This window comes from Monodelphis domestica, chromosome 5 (assembly GCF_027887165.1).
Source record: "Monodelphis domestica isolate mMonDom1 chromosome 5, mMonDom1.pri, whole genome shotgun sequence".
NCBI classification, from domain to species: Eukaryota; Metazoa; Chordata; class Mammalia; order Didelphimorphia; family Didelphidae; genus Monodelphis; species Monodelphis domestica.
The window spans coordinates 296,957,758-296,978,691 of NC_077231.1; the positions used below are offsets into that span (position 1 = coordinate 296,957,758).

General features: G+C 41.6%; 1 protein-coding gene across 14 annotated transcripts in view; it reads right to left on the minus strand.

Moving 5' to 3' along the window:
* Window positions 1–20,934, minus strand: part of THRB (thyroid hormone receptor beta) — a 468,459-nt gene that overhangs the window by 80,426 nt on the left and 367,099 nt on the right. For 4 of the 14 annotated variants that reach the window (XM_016426467.2, XM_056800348.1, XM_007505172.2 and 1 more), the window contains exon 5: window positions 15,314–15,480. The exons of the other annotated variants lie outside the window; for them this stretch is intronic. In XM_016426467.2, the coding sequence (XP_016281953.1) occupies window positions 15,314–15,455 (142 nt within the window). In that variant the 5' untranslated portion in view covers window positions 15,456–15,480. The remainder of the gene's footprint in view (window positions 1–15,313; window positions 15,481–20,934) is intronic. 14 annotated transcript variants of the gene reach the window in all.

Here is a 20,934-nt window from a genome sequence, read left to right on the forward strand (position 1 = left end):
AAAATTAAGATGTAATAAAAAGTGATGAATATAAAGAAGGAAAGGAGCATTTATTATGGACCTAGTATGTGCCAGGTGCTTTACAAATACTATCACATGAATAATGGATTATATTATGATCTCCATTTTATAGTTGAGGAAACTGAGGCAGGCAAAATTTAAATGACTTGCCTGGGGTCATGCAGCTAGTATTTGGGACTGCTTTTGGACTCTGGTCTTCCTGACTCTACCCTGCCACCTAGCAGCCTTAAAAATTCAGATGAGCATGAGAAGCCATTGGGGGCATTGAGAGACTTCCGTGAATAAATTTGGAGTAAAATAAGAAGATCCAGAAAAATGACAAACATCCTGAGAATGAACACAAGAAAAGGGAAAGCCAAGAGCTGACTGCTGTGTAATTCTAACATCCAAGCATAGTTCCAGAGATGAAAAAGCCCCCTCCCTCTCTTCTCTGCAGAGGTGGGCAGCTGTGGGTGCTGAAGAATGCCAATACTATTAGACTTGGGTAAGAAATTAGTTAGTTCTGATGAATTGCTTGCTTTCTTTCTTTTCTTCTTTGTCACAAAGGGTGGTATTCGTGGTGGAGGAGAGGGGAGGGATATGTTCAGGAATAACAATTCTGTATGAAAACTCATCAATAATAAACATTTAAAATTATAATTTCAGAAATGATTTTTCTTCATGATTTTGACTTGAGATATTAAACCATTTCTGTTTAATGTTACTGAATAGTTAAATGTGTCAGATACAGAGAACCATTAAATGATAATATCTGGCATTTAGAGGGCACTATCAAATTTGTGGGGCAGTGAAGTGGCACAGTGGATAGAGTCCTGAGCCTGAAGTCAGGAAGATTCACCTGTCTGAGTTCAAATCTGGCCTCAGACACTTGCTAGTTTTGTGACCCTGGGCAAGTCTCTTAAACCCTGTTGACATCAGTTTCCTCATCTATAAAATGATCTGGAGAAGAAAATGACAAACCACTCCAGTATCTTTCCCCAGAAAACCCATAATGGGGTCATGAAGAGTCAGAGATGACTGAAAAGACTGAACAACCAGAATTAGGTTTGCAGAATGGTTCAATGCATGATGTTCCTGGAGTTATGGCAACCCTTTGAAGTAGGTGCTCCAGTTATTAATGTTTCTATTTTATAGATGAGGAAACTAAGGTTCAGGAGTCCAGTGACTCATAAATGATCACAAAGCTTTTAAAGATCAGATGTAGCATTTGAGCTCAATTGTCCCTGACTCCAAGGCCCCACACTCCATTCACTAATCTGTGATATTTTGAAAGTCATCAACTAAAATTATTCATCAGTGGTAATGCTAATTAATGAAAGGCAGCCAAGAGGGAGTAGAGTGGCACAATGGATCTTAGACCTAGAAACATGTTCAAATTCTGCTTAAAATATTTACTTGTTTTTGATGCTGGATAGGTCACTTATTGATCTCAACCTTAGTTTCCTCAAAGGTAAAAGAAAGGGTTTGAGACTGATGAACTCAAAGATCTCATCTATTTCAAAATCTATGATTTCATTAAAGAAGGCAACAGAAAGGAGCTAGCTTATTTCCCTTCCCGGATCTCGATGACCAAAACTAGATATATAACAGAATTTCTCTCCTTCCTTCCTTCCTTCCTTCCTTCCTTCCTTCCTTCCTTCCTTCCTTCCTTCCTTCCTTCCTTCCTTCCTTCCTTCCTTCCTTCCTTCCTTCCTTCCTTCCTTCCTTCCTTCCTTCCTTCCTTCCTTCCTTCCTTCCTTCCTTCCTTCCTTCCTTCCTTCCTTCCTTCCTTCTTCTCTGTCTTTTTCTTTTTCCTTCTTGACTTCCTTTCCTTTTTTCTTATTTCAAGGCATTAAAGCTTAAACTGCATGTGTTTTCACCTGTGTGATGTGATTAGTTGTCACCATGAAACAAGGAGGCACTTTCTGAAATTGATTCATTTAAAAAACAGAAAACATTGGAGATAAAAATCTCATCCTCATAGTCACCTACATATGCATCCTGGAAATTTTATCAACGGTGATGCAAGAAAAAAAATACCCTGGCCATTTAGAAGAAAATGTGATTCAAATATTCAAGTATCTAAGGACACACGTATGAGCTGACACCTTAGAGATCAGCTAAGGATGATGCTGAAGAGGGCAGAGCAGGTCAACTGAGGAGGCTGTATGTAGATGGTGCCTGTCCTCTTTGGGCAGGGAATGTTTGAGTTCAGAGGAAAAGAAAAACAGAAATGAGGAAAAAGAGATTCCTCCCCTCCCGTCATCCCCACCAAATGATCTCCAATACTGGTGGGACATCTGGTCTGATATCCTTCATTTCCATCTTGTTGATTTGCCTGAATCCACTGCTGCTTCCCCAGGCCAGGCAGGGGTGGCACTGTTATTCTGGGGTGAAATGGGGGATGGGGGTTTCTACTTCATTTCTTCTCTCCTATTCATTAACACCCTCATTTCTATCATCTGTTTCTGGTTGAGGGAGATCAAGAGTCCTCAGGAGCCTGGGCCCACCTGGAGGGTGGAGAATGAGAAGCAATTTGGGACAGTGGATAGATGACTAGCCTTGGAGTCAGGAAGACCTGGGTTTGAGCTGGGTCTCTGCTTCCCAAGAGCAAGTCACTCAATTTCCCACTCCCCTGGTGACTCTATGGGACTTTAAGTTACCCAACTGTTTTGGTGATCATAGTCTCCACACCAAGCTTTCTCCAGGCAGATAAACTCAAAGGTCCAGACTTCAGCTCTCCCTCAAAAAGAATGTGGCTATGTGGATAAAGCTAATTTGGGTAAATGATATTTAGGCAGCTAGATGGTGCAATGGATAAAGCCTTAAGTCAAGAAGACCTTCCTGAGTTCAAATCTAGCCTCAGTTACCTATTCTCTGTGTGACCCTGGGCAAGTCACTTAACTGTTGGCCTCAGTTACCTCCTTTGTCAAATAAGCTGGAGAAGGAAATGGCAAGCCACCCCAAGTATCATTGCCAAGAAAACTCCAAATGCAGTCATGAAGAGTTGGGCACAACTGAAAAGACTGAACAACAACATTTAGGACATGTGAAATGCTGATGAAATAAGAGAAATGCAGTGAGTGAAGTAGGATCACAGACATAGAGCTGGAAGGAACATCAGCAGATATTTAGTCTAACCTCTCATTTTCTTAAGAGCAGGTAGGTGACACAATGATTAGAGAATTGGACTTGACTTTAAATCCAATCTCCAGATACTTACTAGCTATATGAACTCTGGGAAAGTTACTTAACTTTATCAGCCTCAGTTTCCTTATCTATAAAATGGGGTAATAGTAAAAGTACCTCCCAAGGTTTTTGTGAGGATAAAATGAGATAACAAAGGTAGGGCACTTTGCAAACTGTAAAGTGCTATAGAGATGTGAATTATTAGCTATTCTAATTGTGACTTGCTCAGCCATAGGGCCAAGCTGGGATTTGAACCTAGGTTTCTGACTTATCAGGCAATCCCCTTCCACTATACTGTGCTGCCTCTGTGTCTTTGAGGACAAATGCTTATCCCTGGCCATTAATCATTTGGGAGGAGAGGGCAATGGTTCCTTTGGGAACCAAAAATTTCAAGGGGCTGCAAAGGCATCTTGCTGATGCCCATAAAATCCCAGGAGACAAATTGGGCATCCTTTAATATCTTAATCTTAGCTTACTTTAAGACAAGAATCTTCAGTGAGAAAATGAAGCCAACAGTTTCCTCCTCACTGTAATAAAATGCAAACAGCCCGATTCTGCAACTTTAGAGTTAATGAACAAAGCCTATAGAAAAGGACATCAAGTCATCTGATTCTAGCTCTTATTAAGTTCCTCTGGCTCCAACTTCAAGCCTGTGCTGTTGGTGGTGAAGAAACACCCTTTACTGATGCAAATAGCAATTCCTCTATGACCAACTCAATGGTTAGAGAGTTAAAGAGTGTCTGTGACCATCCCCTTATAGCTCATCAAGTGATGAGCATTTCTAGGATGGTTCTCAGGGAGCTAATGCCAGTCTGTTATCAAGGCCTTTGCTTAGAACTTTTCTGGATTGTATGGCCATCGAGAGTAGATGCTCACCAGAGATGGTCCCAGTGAACCCACGGTTCTGATGTTTCCTATGGAGGCTTTGGAGGAGGACTTTAGCTGAGGGGTAATTCTTTTTTCCCTCCCTTCCTTCCTTCCTTCCTTCCTTCCTTCCTTCCTTCCTTCCTTCCTTCCTTCCTTCCTTCCTTCCTTCCTTCCTTCCTTCCTTCCTTCCTTCCTTCCTTCCTTCCTTCCTTCCTTCCTTCCTTCCTTCCTTCCTTCCTTCCTTCCTTCCTTCCTTCCTTCCTTCCTTCCTTCCTTTTTCTTGTCTTCTTTATTGTTCCTTTCTTTTTCCTTCCCTCCTTTGTTCTTTCCTTCATTCTTTTCTTTTTTCCTTTCTTTCTGTCTCTCTTTGTGTTTCCTCCCTCCTTTCCTTCCTCTTTCATGTATGTATGTACCTACCTATCACTTTTATTTACATCATGTGCAGATATTGTTAGCCAAGGCTCCATGAACTGGTCCTCTTCCAGCCAGCAACTACTTTTCCTAAGCCCAAGGCCTCATTTCCCATGTTCCTTGGCTCTGCCCTAGCATTTCCTGATCCTCTTCTTCTAGCCCTTGGCCCCAACCCCAAGTCCTACTTTGCATACCAGCCTCCCCAAAGGACAATGAGGTTTCATGGTCACTGACTACGCCCTCAACTCTGACCAGTCTGCTTCTGTGTGGCCCTGGTCTCCAGGGGACTGAGTGGTCAAGCAGTTCCTTCACTCTTTTTAGAAGCCTGCATCCTACGGTCAATAGATCCCTGCTGTATAAACAAGAACAACACACTTTCAAACCTCAAATCACAACAGACTTCTATTGAACACCTACTAGACGCTGTTTCGGACCTCTCCTGGGAAGGTTTGGAGAAAAGCATTGAAGTATTTACTGTGTGTGCAACACTGTGCAGAGGGTTGGGGATCCAAATAGAAAAACAGCAACAACAAACCTAGATAGTCTCTGCTCTCAAGGATTTTACACTAATTAAGGGGAGATAATACATATAAAAAAGAATGTAGGTAGAAGTCCTAAGGCTTGGCAGTCAGCGAGCATTTATAGAACACCTACTATGTGCCAAGCACTGGGCTCAATGCTGAGGACACAGAGAAAAGCAAAAGCCAGTCAGTAGTTGGGAGAAGGTCATGGCCCAGGGGTTCTTGGGGTATGACAGCAGGTCAGAAGAGAGTGCCTGGGGTTCTGAGAGCCGATCAGCAGGGCAGATGGTAAAGCCTAGAGGGCATCTGGATATTGATGGCAAGGCACCTGAAACTTGGAGTCCCTATTTATGGAGACAAGACATAAGCCATGTGAAAAGCTACGTTATGAGAGGTAAGCCACATTGATGAAGACAACTGTGCAAGCAGTGACACGGGGACGTCCATCTGGACAAACTGCCAATTGAGAGGAAGAACCAATGAGTTCTAGAGGAATTCAGAGAAAGCAGAACTCCCCGTGGGCTACTGTATTGATGAGTCATTATTCACACGTCCTCTGGAATAAGACTGAAGCTCTCTGAAGGAAGGAACTAATCAGCTTTGGCTTTCATATCCCAAACACTTACACAAAGCAGGTGCTTACTCAATGTACATTCAGGTGGAGTTGAGTCATCTGGTTGGGAAACTGGTTACCAACTTTTAAGTTGTCATCAGTCTCATAGATTTGGAATTTAGAAGAAGAACCTTAAACATTGCCTCAGAGTCAAATTCTCTCTTTTTTACAGAAGAAGAAACTGAGGTCTGAAAAGGTCAAATGAACTGACCAAGGTCATGTGGGTAGATTTGAACCAAAGTCTTTCAACTTGGAATCCAACATTGTTTCCCTAAAACTCAATTTTTCCTACTTTATTAACTCTCTTATTTGTGCCCCAAACTGAGAACTTTCTCGTAAAATGATCCCTCCTCCCTTTTTCTGGAACTATGGTAGATGATAAGCTTTCTTCCTTTATCTCTCTCTCTCTCTCTCGCTCTCTTTTGGCCTTCTCTTCCCTTCTTCCTATCTTTCCCACTTCCCCCCAACTGGCTGTACCTCTGTCAACTAGATACTGTGAGGACATTAGAAAATAAGCATTGTTTTCTTAGTTTAGGGATGAGAAGTAAAGTGGCTGGCTTGAGAAAAGAACTGGAGTACTTCTGTCAACTAGATACTGAAGGGGAGATTTGCCTAATTAGCTCTACCTCTTTAACATACAATAGAATATGACCACCACCACCACCATCATCATCACCACCACATGATAACAGCTAACATTTTTGTTGTTCGGTCATTTCAGTCACGTTTGACTCTGTGAATCCATTTGAAGTTTTCTTGCCAAAATGGTTTGCCATTAACTTTCCCAGCTCATTTGACAGATGAGAAAACCAAAGCAAAGAGGGTGAAGTGACTTGCCCAAGGTCACATAGCCAATGAATATATGAAGCTAGATTTGAACTCAGGAAGAAGAATCTTCCTGATTCCCAGCCCTTTGCTCTATCCACTGAGTGACCCAGCTGCTCCTTAGCTAACATTTATGTATTGCTTTCAAGTTTACCATGTACACATATTATTTTATATGATCTTCACCCATACCAAAGGTGTCACTGACCAAATTAGATTAAAGTGTAACTGGTAAATATTTAACAAAATAAATAAAATACAATAGAACATACATAATGTTGATATGTGGTTTTCTAAGTCAAAGTGTGTTGGCAGAGATCCTTAGTGCCAGTCCCCTTTCCTACTGGAGCTGGACTCCTTTTCTACCTGTCATCTACCTGCTATTCAATGATCCCACTGGATAGTAAGGAATCTGTTCAATGAGAAAGTGGCCTCTCTTTACTTGGACAGATTGCAACCCATCTGTGACTTGGTGCAATGCTTTGTCACATTTTTTTGTGTCCTGGTCCGTTTTGGAGTCTGGAGAAGCCCATTGACTCTTTCTCAGAATTATGAGAATTTATGCAATAAAATAAAAAAGGATTACAAATTTAAAAAAAAACACGATTGAACTACCATTATCAAAATAATAACAAAAGGGGGTAGCTGGGTGGCTCATTGGATAGAGAGCCAGGACTAGAGACAGGAGGTCCTAGGTTCAAATTTGACCTCAGATACTTTCTAGCTGTTTGACCCTGGGCAAGTCACTTAACGACCACTGCCTAACCCTTACTGCTCTTCTGCCTTAGAACCAATACACAGTATTGATCTCAAGACTGAAGGTAAGGGTGTAAATAATAATAATAAAAAAAGATGTTTTTGGACTTTAGGTTAAAAATTCTTGGCTCGGTGGTTAGTTCCTAGGGATCTATGGGAAGGAAGTTAGGAAGAATGAAAGGAAGGAATGAAGGAAACAAGTCTCAATACCTAGCTATATAAGCCACATAGACGTTAGGTGACTTGCCTAGGCTCACGCAGCTAGTGAGAGTCAGAGGTGGGATCTGAACTCACCAGTCCTCCCTGATTCCAAGCACAGCATATTATCTTTTGGGCCACTTAGGCTGCCAGATAGCCCTAAAGAGAGATTAAAAAACCACCCAGAAGGCCAACCCTCACAGAGCCCTGGCTTGCCATTCTCCGATTACTGCCATTTATTAAAGGGTGAGGGCCACAGAGGAGACAAGTTGGACCTTAAACTGTGCTGTGAGCTCCGCGGTTATAAACATAGAGGCCCAGCATTAAGGAGTTACTGTAAGGCTTCAGATCCGGGCAGTAAACAACCCAGGGGGAGGAGAGAAGACTCTCTTTTTCCAAGTGACAAAGAAACCACTTGTATTTGTAGGCAGCCATTGAATGGGGCTGACTGGCTCTCTTTATCTTGGCATCGGTCTTCTTCCAAACAGTCTCATCTCAACCACAGGCTTGGTTCTTTGTTTGGCTTCGCGTTCCTGGGTCTGATCTAGCACTCCACAAAGGACTCTGGGTGGAAAGCTGTTGGCCTCTCTAAAGCTCTGGGCCAGACGAAAAGCATCCTGAAGCCTGAAGTGTTGAAGTTGGGTCAGAAATCTTTGGTCCCATAGGCTGGCGGCTGGCTAGGTTTTCCCCAGGACCTTGTGGTCCAGAGACAGAATCTGTTCCTTCCCATAACACTCAGTATCTGGCAGTCATTTCGCTATTCCTTTTCTGAGGAGTGCCAGGAGATATTTGAAAGGGCATCACGGGGAATGCCAGGTGCTTCCTTTGACTTAGGAGTCCTTGTCTTGTGGATGTACAGAAAAGAGAATCTTGCAAATACAAAAAACAGATTCTTTGTTGCGTGGAAAACACCCACCCACCTCCTCTTGGGTTACTGAAGGCCTGGGTCTGAAGCATTAAAGTAACGCCTTAATTCTGGGGCTGCATCTTTGTAACCAGGGTGATAACAGCACAGCTTAGGTCTGATCAGTTCGCTCTGTGGTGCTCACCCTCTAATAAACAGTAGCAATGGGAGAAAGGCGAGCCAGACTTGTAGACTGCAAGGTGAAATTTCATTGTTCACAGACATGACATGTGGCATAGTGCATAAGGACCTAGCCTTGGATTCAGGAAGATCGGAGTTCCAGTCTTGCCCCTGACAAAGTTACAATCTGGCAAGTCACACCCTTTTTGTTCTCTAGGACTCTAAACTGCAGAGAAGATGCTGGTGTCCATTGGCAGTAGGTGATTCCTGATTTGGGAGTTCCTCATACTAAGGAAGTCACAGGTCTAGACCCTGTCTGCCCCTGAGCCATTCTCTCATATATTATGATGCCAGAATAGTACTCACATTTTCTGTGATATAAAGCTAGAAATCTTTTTGGTTTGTTTCTGAAATAAAGTACTTTGAATAGAGGTGTAAATTCTCCACATTTAGTGACTTACTCTCATAGAAAACCTTATTACTTTGGAATACAGAAGTGGGGAGGGGAGTCTTGTCACAAGGGTGGAGCTTGGAGTTGAAAACTTGAAAAAGAAATGAACATTTCTTACTTTTGAGGGCCATACAGAGGATATATTAAAATATCACAGTATACAGGCAGAAGGGACCTCAGAGATTATTTGACCCAACACCCACATTTAACGGATGAGAAAATTGAGGTTTCAGCATATTGGTGACTCTTGTAAGGTCACAGAGGTAGTGTCAGAGGTGGGATTAGAATCCAGGCCTTTTAGTTTTTGAGCCAGCTCTCATTCTATTCTACCAGGCTGCAATAAAGTGAGACGAATCAGTACAAAAATCTGTCAAGGGCATGTGATTTCCTTCATGTGAGAATTCATCCTATCCTTGTAGATTGCAACTCATCTATAAGTTGGATTTTTAGAGAGCTGTCTAAGGTTCAGAGAGTGACTTGCTCAAGGTCACTTAGCTAATGATGGTCAGTGTTGATGTTTAAGCCCAGATCTTCTTAACTTTAAGTCCCAAACTAGTTCCAACACACCATATTATCTTTCTACATTAAAAAAATATGAGGTGCAATTCCATTTAATTCAGGAAACATTAAGTTCCCACTACATGTTGTTGCTCATCTTTCATTTTCGAAAAAGACCAATGATATCACGGGGTGATGTCTTGACTTGCACATGAATTAGATTTAAGTGAGGCAGAGTTGCATAAAGCCATCAGTCTCACTTTCTCATCCAAAGTCATCCAAGTCCAGAGGCAAGACAAAAGGCAGGAAGATTGGCAATGGCCCAGGAGTGGAGATGTCTGACCAAGCTCTAACCACTCCCCAGTACCCGCTTCAGAACCATATACAAGGTGAAGGAGATAGGGGAATTGTTTTGTGGTCAGGACGTCTTGATTCCTCTGGCTGTGTGACTCTGGTCAAGTCATTTAAACTTATGATATCCCAGGCATCTCTAAGACTATAGATAAAAGGTGTGTTGTCCATATGTATGCTGGGGAGGAAATTGAGGGAGTTTCTACTTAGATAGGACCTCCCAGCATGAAGTTTCAGGACACTGGGATTGCAAGACATTAGGAAACAAAATCATCCCTTTCCTCAAGAGAACTCACATTCTACATGTGCATATGTGTGTTTTGGGGGGATAGGTATAATATGTATACAGATAGGAAAATAATAAATGCCACGAACTTGGAAAAATCACAATATGTGGGAACAGAAATAGAAATACACTAAAAAAGGTTTTCTTTTAATATCTATAGATTACACAACAGACAGTAATTGACCAAATTTGACTCAGGTAGAATTATGCCTAGCAAGCCAGAGTGACTCTGTAGTTAGAGGACAGTGGTTAGAATTCCAACTCTTCTCATCATCTACAGGATCTTGCATCAATCACTTAATCTCTAAGGGCCTGTTTCCCTATCTGAAAAATGAGGGTGCTAGACTAGATGAACTCCAAGATCCCTCCAGCTCTAAATGTATGATCATATGATTTCATATCTGGAAGATCACAAGGTCTATATTAGTAAAGGGTTAAGAAGGAGCAGTTAAAAAATTAAGAAGTTGACTGTGTTTCCTTATTGTCTTGTTCCCTTCCATCTATCCAAAGCCTGCCCATTATTCTTCAAGACCTATCTTGAATCCTCATCCATAGGAAGTCTACAGACACTCTTTCCCACACAGATCTCTTCTTCCTCCAAATGCCTCTAATAAATACCATTTGTACTCCTCACGCTGACATACTTCTTTCTGGTAATGCTTTTTGAAACTTTGGTGTGTTCACAGTATCCCCAGTGATTTGAAGCGCCCCTTATTTGTGTCTGATTCTTCTCTGACAGCATTTAGTCCATTTCAGGGCATAGAATACACACTCATTTAATAGAATTGAATGCCATAGTTGTTCTTAAGCAGACAGCACAGTTGGCAGCAGAATGACTATAACATTTACCATAACCTGGTAGCCAGTACATTGGCCTTTGAGGAAAGAAGATGATAATTGTTATTGATTAGCTTCAGGCTCTCCCTCATTCTCAGGGTGCCTATTTTTAGAAAATAAGAGGTGGGAAGGTCCAGGTCCCTGGGCTGGTGTTTTAAGTTTCTGGGTTTTAGAAGGGAGCATAAAAGAGCTGGGTGAGATGTCTTTATGCTAGTACTTCAGCTCTGTGGAATCAGGGTATCTCTGCCTGTACATCTGTGCTTGTGTTTCTCTGTATTGTATATATTTCCAAGGAAAGTTTTATACTTGAAACTGTAGACCAAAGTCAGCTTAAGGTCTTGGGCACAGAATATACCAGAGGGTTCTCCAATGATGATTCTCTTGGGACAGGGGTTGACTTGTCTTAGAAGGTAATCAATAGCTGAACTCTTCCAGCACCCTCTGAGCTCTCCTCTATTCTCTTAGTGATACCTTTGGTGGAAGTCCCAGGGAAGTGGCAATCGGGACTCATGGGACCTTGACATATTATTGTAAACCTTAAAATTTCTTAGATTTATGAATGTTGGAAATTTCCCCATTGGGAAATTTCATACTTGAAAAAATTCCCTACTGATAGTAAGAACTCTATTGGAATATGAAATTCCTTGGCATGGGATGATCCTTCTCCTCCCTACTTAAGACTACTTTAGGACAGAAACCTTTTGCTAAACAATGGAAAGGGCTTTGACCTATACTTAAGCATAGAACAGGAAGTTCTTTGAGTCATGATTGATTTTAGAATTGATACAATAGAGATACTTGGAATGACAGAACCAGGTCTTGGAACTTACAATCTCCACCCTACTCAGAGTAACAGGATTTAGGAAGGGCTGCAGCAAAGATCAAGATTTAATTATTTGAGAATATGACCTTCAACAGACATGTGCAAAGGAAACAGACCTCTGGGTGGTCCCGGGTTAAGCTAGAGCCACCATTGGCACAGGGGAGACATCGACAATGATTGGTAGATGTGAGAACTGAGGGAAGGGACTTAGATGGTTTCCTTAAAGATAGCGGGGTCTGAGGACAGGAGGGGGAGGTTTTTTGCTTTGAGAGGTTTGGCTCTGAAAGAGTCTGAGAGGAGAGAGGTCCTGGAGGGAGAGCTCCTGGAGAGATCTGAGAGGAGGTCTTGCTCTGAAGGAGGCTGGAGGTGGAGGCCCCTGAGACTGTTTCTCTATTTTGGTCACGTGAGTGATAGGGACTGATCTCTTTTCTTTGCCTCAGCTATCTAAGGGCTTGGGCCTTTGGCCCAGCCTAAACAGAGGGGGTATTAAGCCCTATTCCCTTCTCTCCCCTTTCTCTCTCCCCCCTCTCTCCTCCCCCCCCCTCTCTCTCTTTATCTCTCTATCTCTCTATCTCTCTCTATCTCTAATACCTTTCTTCCTCCTGTTTGTAATTAAAACCTCCATAAAAGGTTAACTGCTGACTTGAGTTTTCATTTAGGAATTACATAGCTGAATTCCTTGTCGACCTTAAATTAATATATATCAGTCTTTTAAAGTGATACCCATATCACATTGGCTCCTGAAGGACTAGGAAGGCAAAATGAAAGAAGAACCTTATCTTACCCATCCTGCCAACAACCTTGTAGAAAATTGGAGTTTATGAGGATATAAGGTCTAGAAAATATTTCTCCAGTGACTTCACAAGAAAGTGACAACACTTGGTATTGTCTCTCATTTACTTCCTGTCCTATGTCTTCCTTCCTTTTCTTTCTAAGCTTTATCATATTTGCATCCTTTTGACCCTTGAGATTAAACAATATGCTGTTCCAAAACATGCTTCAGCTGCTTTCCCCTTTCACCCATAAAGCCTTGTTCTCCCATTGGTGAATTCCTCCTACACTTCCATTTTAAGGATGAGTCCAACCTAGCCATCCTGGATTCTCCATGAAATAGATAACAGTTTCCTGCTGGGAAGATTCAGGAGCAGTTGGAACAAGTAAAATTTATTCTATGTCAGAGGGTTACAGATTTAGAGCCAGAAATGACTTTATTTAAAATAAGGAAACTGAGGCTTGCCAAATCAAAGACATTTGTCACCCCAGGAGTAAGAGGAAGAGCTGGGATTTCAACTCAAGTGTTCTGATTCCAAATCTAGGACTCTTTCTACTATACAATGTTACCTTTGTTGGGAGATTCAACTAATGTGATGCATGTAATGAGTTTTGAGATCCCAAAGCAACCTTTGTCAAGGTCCATGGTCATGCCCATTTATCTGTTCAATGTAAAGCAATAAATGGGTCAGGTTATAGACCCTTCATATGACTGATTCTGTAAGTTGAGGCTGTAGGGGAAATGTCCTGCTGGGAAGTAAATCTAGCTGCTCAATTAAAAATTTGGATCTCCTCCTCCTATCCCAACATAAATGTGCTGGGGCTCAATATATTTTGAACTTCAGTCCTATTGAAAAAAAAAGTAGTTTTTGTATAAATAAAAAAGGTTGAAAAGTGATTATGAGAACCTTCTGGCATAATGAAAATACACAGACACTCTTGTACTTATGAACAATTGGGGTATAATTATGGAACCTCAAAGAAAAAACCCCCTTTCACCTATTTGCTTTACTATTAGACAGAGAGGCCCAAAGTAGGGGAAATATCTTTCCTGGGGGCAAAGAGGAAGTTCCCTGAAGTTTAGGTAAGCTAGTTGTTCATCCTGTCTCCTGCTTTCCTTACAGTCCTCAGGATGGGCTCCTTGGCCTCAGTCAAGGAGATTTTACTTAGCATAAGAGAAAAATTACAGCTGTTGCAGAAATATTTGGCCTTCTGAATGATGAATGCTTGTGAGAGGTAACAGATGGCTACTGTGGGCGTTGGTTTTCTCCTGTTCAGGATGCACAGAACACATTGTTTACTCCTTGCTTCTAATAACCCAGAAGGCAGTTGGAATTCACCTTGTTACAGGTTAGTCTCTCTACTAGAGGAAGCATCCTGGTAAAATGCAAAGAGATCTTGGTTTGGATTCAATGGACCTGGGTTCAAATTCTACCTCTTATTACCTTTGTGACCTTAGGAGATTTGCCCAAACCCCTCTGGATATCCTAAAATAAGGGATTCATACTAGCTAGCTTCTGAGGATCCTTCTAGCTCTAGATCTAGTATCCTCCCTACTATCCCTAAACAGGAATGGGACCCTTCTACTGTAGTATCCTTTGGTGCTGATTTCTGTGAAAGACTCTCATGTGATTTCAACTATTCTACAAATCCATGATTCTAGACCAGCCTGGGGCATAACTGTAGATAAAGTATGCTAGAGTTGTCAGTATTACTCCAGGGATTACAGAAGACCTCCACAAGCCAGTCCTGAAAATGGGTCATGGAACTTTCCAGTGGTATCTGATTGAGCTTGTGAGGATGCTAGGATCAGAATGAGGACAAACAAAACAAAACAAAATTGTCTTGAAGTTTTCACAGAATATTCAAAATGGCAGCCTGGAAATCCAGTAAAATTGTTGGCAGCATTAAAAGAGGAATGATGGTCAGGACTAGGGAGATGCTAGCTCTACTTTAGTTTTTCCTGGACAGTCCCATCTGGAGGAGGATAGTGAATTCTGGGTGCCACATTTTAGACGGGACAGTACAAAACTGGAAAGTGCCCCCCAAACGCAATATTGGATATTGTTTGGGTATTAATTGATGATAATATTGGATGACATTGGACCTCAAGTTCATGTCATATAGGAAGACCTATTTATGGAACTTGTTCAAGTCATTTTCAGTTGTGTCCAACTCTTTCTGATCCCTTTTGGGGTTTTTTTGGCAGAGATATAAAAGCGGTTTGCCATTTCCTTCTCCTTCTAATAACCCAGAAGGCAGTTGGAATTCACCTTGTTACAGGTTAGTCTCTCTACTAGAGGAAGCATCCTGGTAAAATGCAAAGAGATCTTGGTTTGGATTCAATGGACCTGGGTTCAAATTCTACCTCTTATTACCTTGATTTCGCAGATGAGGAAAATGAGGCAAACAAGGCAAAGCGACTTGGCCAGGGTCACACATCCAGTAAGCATCAGAGGTCAGATCTGAACTCAGGAAGATGAGTCTTTTTGACTCCAGGCCCAACATTCTATCCAGTGAGTCCCCTAGGGATGTTTTATTTGGAAAAGACTTGGTGGCCCAATTTGGAGAGATGGGGAGAGATGATAGGAATCTTTGGGCATCTGGAGGACCACTCTATGCAATATGTGGATTAAACTTGTGCTTAGTCCTTGAGAGTAGAAATTGAAGAAGGAGGCATAATGGCAAAGAGAGAAATTTTAGGCCTGATATAAGCAAAAACTTGCTAATAATCAAAAAAGGCTGTGTTCTTAAAGTGGGATGGGTTTGCTCTGGATATAAGTAGACCCCCACTTCCCTGGAGGTCTTCAAACAACAGCTGCTGTGTAGCCATGTAGGATGCAGAGAGGATTCAGGTAGAGGTGACCTAACGATGACCACTCAGATGCCCACCTGCCAACTCTGAGCTGCTGTGATTCCATGTAGTTCTCAGAAGTGGACTGGAAGGTTTTCTCACATTTTTCCATGAGACGAGCAGCCAGACTTCAAAATTGATACAAACATTTCCTCCCTTTGGGGCAAAAAACCATCTCATTCTGGAAAGGTTGACTGTTCACATTCTATTCAAGAAGAAAGCAATCATCAGATTCTTCCTTATTTTTGGTAAGCTGATGAGTCCACTTTTTCCAGGGTGTAAGTTACACTTTGGGAAATTGGGTTAAAGCTTCCAGGCCCCTAGGGTAGCATTGAGTACAAGAGTCTGCAAGGGACCTGGAAGAGATATTCTACCCCAAGAGGGTGCCACACATTCTCCCTTGGAAGTAAGCTTTTCCCCAGAACTGAGTTCAACACATGCTACCTAAGGAACATATATATAGCCCAAGTTATAACACATATGTAGCCTAGAGTATCTAGGTAGTTTGGGTGATTCTCTTGGAGAATTTAACTGGGAAATGCTCACATTGAAGACTCTATTATTGACCAATGCGGCAGGAAATTAAGAAGTGATGGCAGTTCCATTGGAAGGAGGCCAGGCTGCCTTACTGGGGTCAACTTTCCTTGTACTGTTTCACAGTTTGGGAAAGCATCGCTACTTCTGAATGACACACATTCTAGAAATACTTTCCCCAATACTACTGAAAACGACATCAATTCACCCAGATGGGTTTCTTCCCAACTCCATGACATTTATGGAATTTGAGAACTGGAAGGGACCTCAGAGACCATCTTGCTCATTAATTCCATCTTTCTGAGGGCTTCCCCAATGACCTAGGACCACCAGGGACCTCTGTCTAATTTGTACTGCTATTCTAGATTTAGTCTACATCATAGACAGTTCCACGATCTGAGAGTTGAACCTCAGAGGTCACCCTGGTCAAGAATCCCACATTTAATAGCCCAGTCCCAACCCCCTATAGGGCCCCAGCTTGGAGACCTGCAGTACCTTTTAGATACCCATCCTACCCTATATTTGGGGCCCTATGAGGATGTGGAGTTAATCTTTCTTCACCATCTAGTTGCTGGAAAGCAGCCTCAAGTGAAAATAGAACTGTTACCCACAGAGAGGCTGAGTGGCTTCTAGCACACTAGTGATCACTGACATTTGTCACGGCATTTGGTGATGACCCATGACAGCTGACATTCAGACTTTATGGGGAGACAAATTCTTAATTACACAATTTGATCCGCACAAGAGTTTCAAGAGGGAGGCAGGCATGGGTTATTATTCCCATTTTACACGTGATAAAACTGAGGCTCACAGAGATTATACTGGCTTGCCCAAGGTCATATGGTTAGTAAGGAGTAGTGAGGAATTTGAATTTGATTACTTGTCCAATGCCTTCCTCTTAAAAAAAAGAAACAAACAAACCTCACCTTCTGTCCTGGAATTGATATTTTATTTTTATTTATTTATTTACATTTTATTTAATTGATTAATTAAGAGAATTTTTCCATGGTTACATGGTCTATGTTCTTTCCCTCCCCCTCCTTCTACCCCCCTCCTGTAGCCAACACACATAGAATTGATATATATTATATATGTATAATATCTATCAAATATATATAATAAAAATATATAATATACATATAATATATAAAACATTATATATAAAAATAATATATATGAATAAATATATAATAAATATATATTTAAAATACATATTTTAAGCCCTTACCTTCCATCTTGGAGTCAATACTGTGTATTGGCTCCAAGGTAGAAGAGGGGTAAGGGCTAGGCAATGGGGGTCAAGTGACATGCTCAGGGTCACACAGCTGGGAAGTGTCTGAGGCCAGATTTGAACCTAGGACCTCCCATCTCTAGGCCCAACTCTCAATCCACTGAGCTACCCAGCTGCCCCCTAGAATTGATATTTTATATTAATTCCAAGGCAGAAGAGCACTAAGGGCTAGGTAATGGGGGTTAAGTGACTTGCCCAGGGTCACAGAACTAGGATGTACCTGAGGCTTGATTTAAACCCAGGTCCTTCTGACTCCTCCTGGACTCTATCCATTGAGCTACCTAGCTGCCTCTCCAGCATTCTTTGCATTCTACCTTTGCTGTCTCATTTTGGATAGTGCGATAGAGGGAATCTGTACACTTTTCTACAAAAGTTCTTGTCTAACGCCTCAAGTACTATCTTCTCCATCTTCCAAGTTCTTTCCTTTGTTTTGCCTATACTAATATATGATGATGTTGTCTCCACTGACAAACTCATCAATGACAGAGACTTTCATTTTTGTTTTTGTATCTCTAGTACCCAACACACAGAAGGTAGTTAATAAATGCTCATTCATTAGATGATGGATGGAGATTAGGATGGTCTTTATGATTGTCAGTCAATTGACTGGACATTTATTAAATACTTACTAGGGAAGAGCTACTGTGTTGGCCAGTGGGGATACAAAGACACAAGAAACAATCCTTGCCCATTTTTCTACATGTACACATATAGGCATTTGTAAAAGACATCCAGGTACACGTAGAACATATAGAATACAGATATGAGGTAGCCTTGGAGGAAGGGAAGGCACCAGCTGCTGAGGGAAGCCCAGAAAAGTCTCCTGCAGAAGGAGATTCTAGAGCCAAGTTGGGAGAGACCAGGGAGTCAAAGAGGCTGAGATGAGGAGAAAGTGTATTCCAGGCATTGGGCAATGGCGTGGTCTTGGGGGTTAGAATAGGGTGTGTGAATGCTTGGGTTAGGGTGTAACACTTGGGTTAGTGTCTCTAGACAATGAAGGTTTGTGTCAAGGAGAATGATGTATAAGAAAACTGGGAAAGCGAGGAGGGGATCTGGTCCCAAGTAGCTTTCAGTGACCCTGGAACCCTCAACAGCTGAAAGCTCCTCCAGAGAATGGGATCTTCTGGACAGCAGGGAGCATCTTGGATTTTTATCTGTATCCCCAGGGCTCCTTAGAACAGTGCTTTGCACATGGTGTGTACTTAAATTCTCATTCATTCATTCATTCATTCATTCATCCATCTAAAGGCTAGCTTAGTTATATGATGAAAGGCTCATTCCCCAAATGAACAATCAACAAGATTCTTAGTTTTTTGGGCAATAGCTTTATGAGGACAAAGATTAAAAATGGTTTCTCATCCTGAGATCTCCTGGCCTCTTCCCTTTTCTGTTTTTCCACTGGGGGATGGGAAGGGGACAGAGGGAACTGAGTCACACCTAAAAGATTAACCCCTAAAAATGTGGATATCTGTCTAAACTTCATGACAAGAATTCTTAACCGAGGGTCTACACACCTCCAAGGAATCTCAAAGGGTCCATAGACTTGAATGGAGAAAATGACTCCTTTATTCTCACCAACATTTCACTTAAAGTTACAATCTCCTTTACTTAAACAAAAACATTTTGAGAAGGGGTCCATTTGTAGACTTCACTTGTCTGCCAAAGGGAATCATGAGCCCCTCCCCAAATGGTTAAGAACCTCGTTCAGTGGGGTTTAAGCCTTCGTTATATGTAAGAGAAATGAGCCCAAGCTCAGGCCCCATCACCTCTTACATGGACTAGTTTTTGTTGTTGTTTTTCAGTCATGTCTGACTCTTGGAGATCCCATGGATTGTAGCACACCAACTCTGTCCATGGGCTTTTCTTGACAAAGATACCATAGTGGTTTGCCATTTACTTCTCCAGTGGATTAAGGCAAACAGAAATTAAATTACTTGTCCAGGATTACACAGCTAGTAAGTGTGAGGCCAGATTTGAACTCAAGTCTTCCTGGCTCCAGGTCCAGTGCTCTATCTGCTGAGCCATCTAGCTGCCCCTAGTCTAGTTTTAGCCCCTCATAATTGCTCTCCTTACTATATGCAATCTCTCCTCTTTTCAATGCTTTCTTCATATGCCTGTCTAACTAAGGTTTGCAATGCTCTTCCTATTTGCCAACAGCAACTCCCCTGCTCAAAGACCACCAATGGTTCCTTTTGCCCCCGGGCTAAATCATAAATAGCTGAGACAAATTGCATATAACATTAAACATGTAGGAGTAACACTAGGCACAAAAAGAGAGGCAGGAATCGTATGACAGGCCCTCCCTTACTGGCTCCAACCCACCTTTCTAGATTTATTTCTCTCCTTATTCCTCTCTTACATTCCATATTCTGGCCAAACTGGACCACAAGGTATTTCTGGAGCTCAATATATTATTATTATTTGCCCCTGTGTATTTGCTTACATGTGGAATCCTTACACATGAAATATCCTCACATTTCATTTCTTTCATTCAGATTCCTTCTCTTCCTTCAAAGTTCAGCTCAGGTGATAGACACTTTCTCCAGGAAGTCACCTTTGGTTTCCCCCTCCCCCAAGTAAAAATATTCTAGCCCTCTTCAAATTTTTCTGGGGCACTCAATCATGATCAGTAACTTGCCCCCATAACTTCTTACTCATGTTACATTTATCTGTGTGTATGTTGTGTTGACCCCATTGGAATATAAGCCCTTTGAAGGCAGGGGCTAATTGAAACCATTTTGCATCCCCAGTGCCTAGCACAATGCCTTGTATACAATACTTAACTGGTGTTTTTTTGCCAGGGTTCCCCTTCTCCCCAAAGGTCAAAAATAATCAATGAAATATATCTTAAGAATTATAAATGTTTGAAAGATTATAAATAATAACAGAATTATAAAATATGTAATGTTTAAAATTAAAATTAAAATAATAAAAATGTAGTGATATAATCACAAATATATAATATGTAAACTATAATATGATTATCATATGACTATACCATATATTGGAAAATATAATCAAATATATAACACAAATAATAATTATCAACAATAATATCGTAAATCAATTCTTTTTTTTTTTTGAAACCCTTACCTTCCGTCTTGGAGTCAATACTGTGTATTGGCTCCAAGGCAGAAGAGTGGTAAGGGCTAGGCAATGGGGGTCAAGTGACTTGCCCAGGGTCACACAGCTGGGACGTGTCTGAGGTCAGATTTGAACCTAGGACCTCCCATCTCTAGGACTGGCTCTCAATCCACTGAGCTACCCAGCTGCCCCCGTAAATCAATTCTAAAAGGTTGAACTGACATGACCAAATTAAAAAATAGATGTCTCGGGGTCTTCGCTTCTGAAAACCCTACATGTAGGTGTCTGGGAAAGAAATTGCCAATATCAGCATGATCACTGGAGGTAAAAGAATCAATGTGAATAGGAAATGGCTGTGTTCTTTCTTGAAGATGGCTGGTGCTTGATGCTCACTTTCAGCACTTTTTCCCAACCTGGCATTTTAGCTCTGGAGCTCAGTCATCAAGAGTTGTTTTTCTAATTAAGGTCCTTCGGAAATGATGCCTTCCTTCTCTCCAGTACATTTACCAAACCAGATACAGCTGTGCTCAGAAGGATTCTGTTTCTCACAACTTTGGGCCATCTGCTGGAGATGATGGTTTTGCAAAAGGTCAATGGCTGCCTCTAGTGGTTATGGGCTTGATGTCAAAAAGGGAGGAATTCAGGAATACAACAGAAATGCACAAGGGTGACTGGGAGGGCTCCAAGGAGCAACTCTGTTCAGGGACAGCCTCCCATCCTTTCTCAGGACACACATGGTGGTTGTGGAAG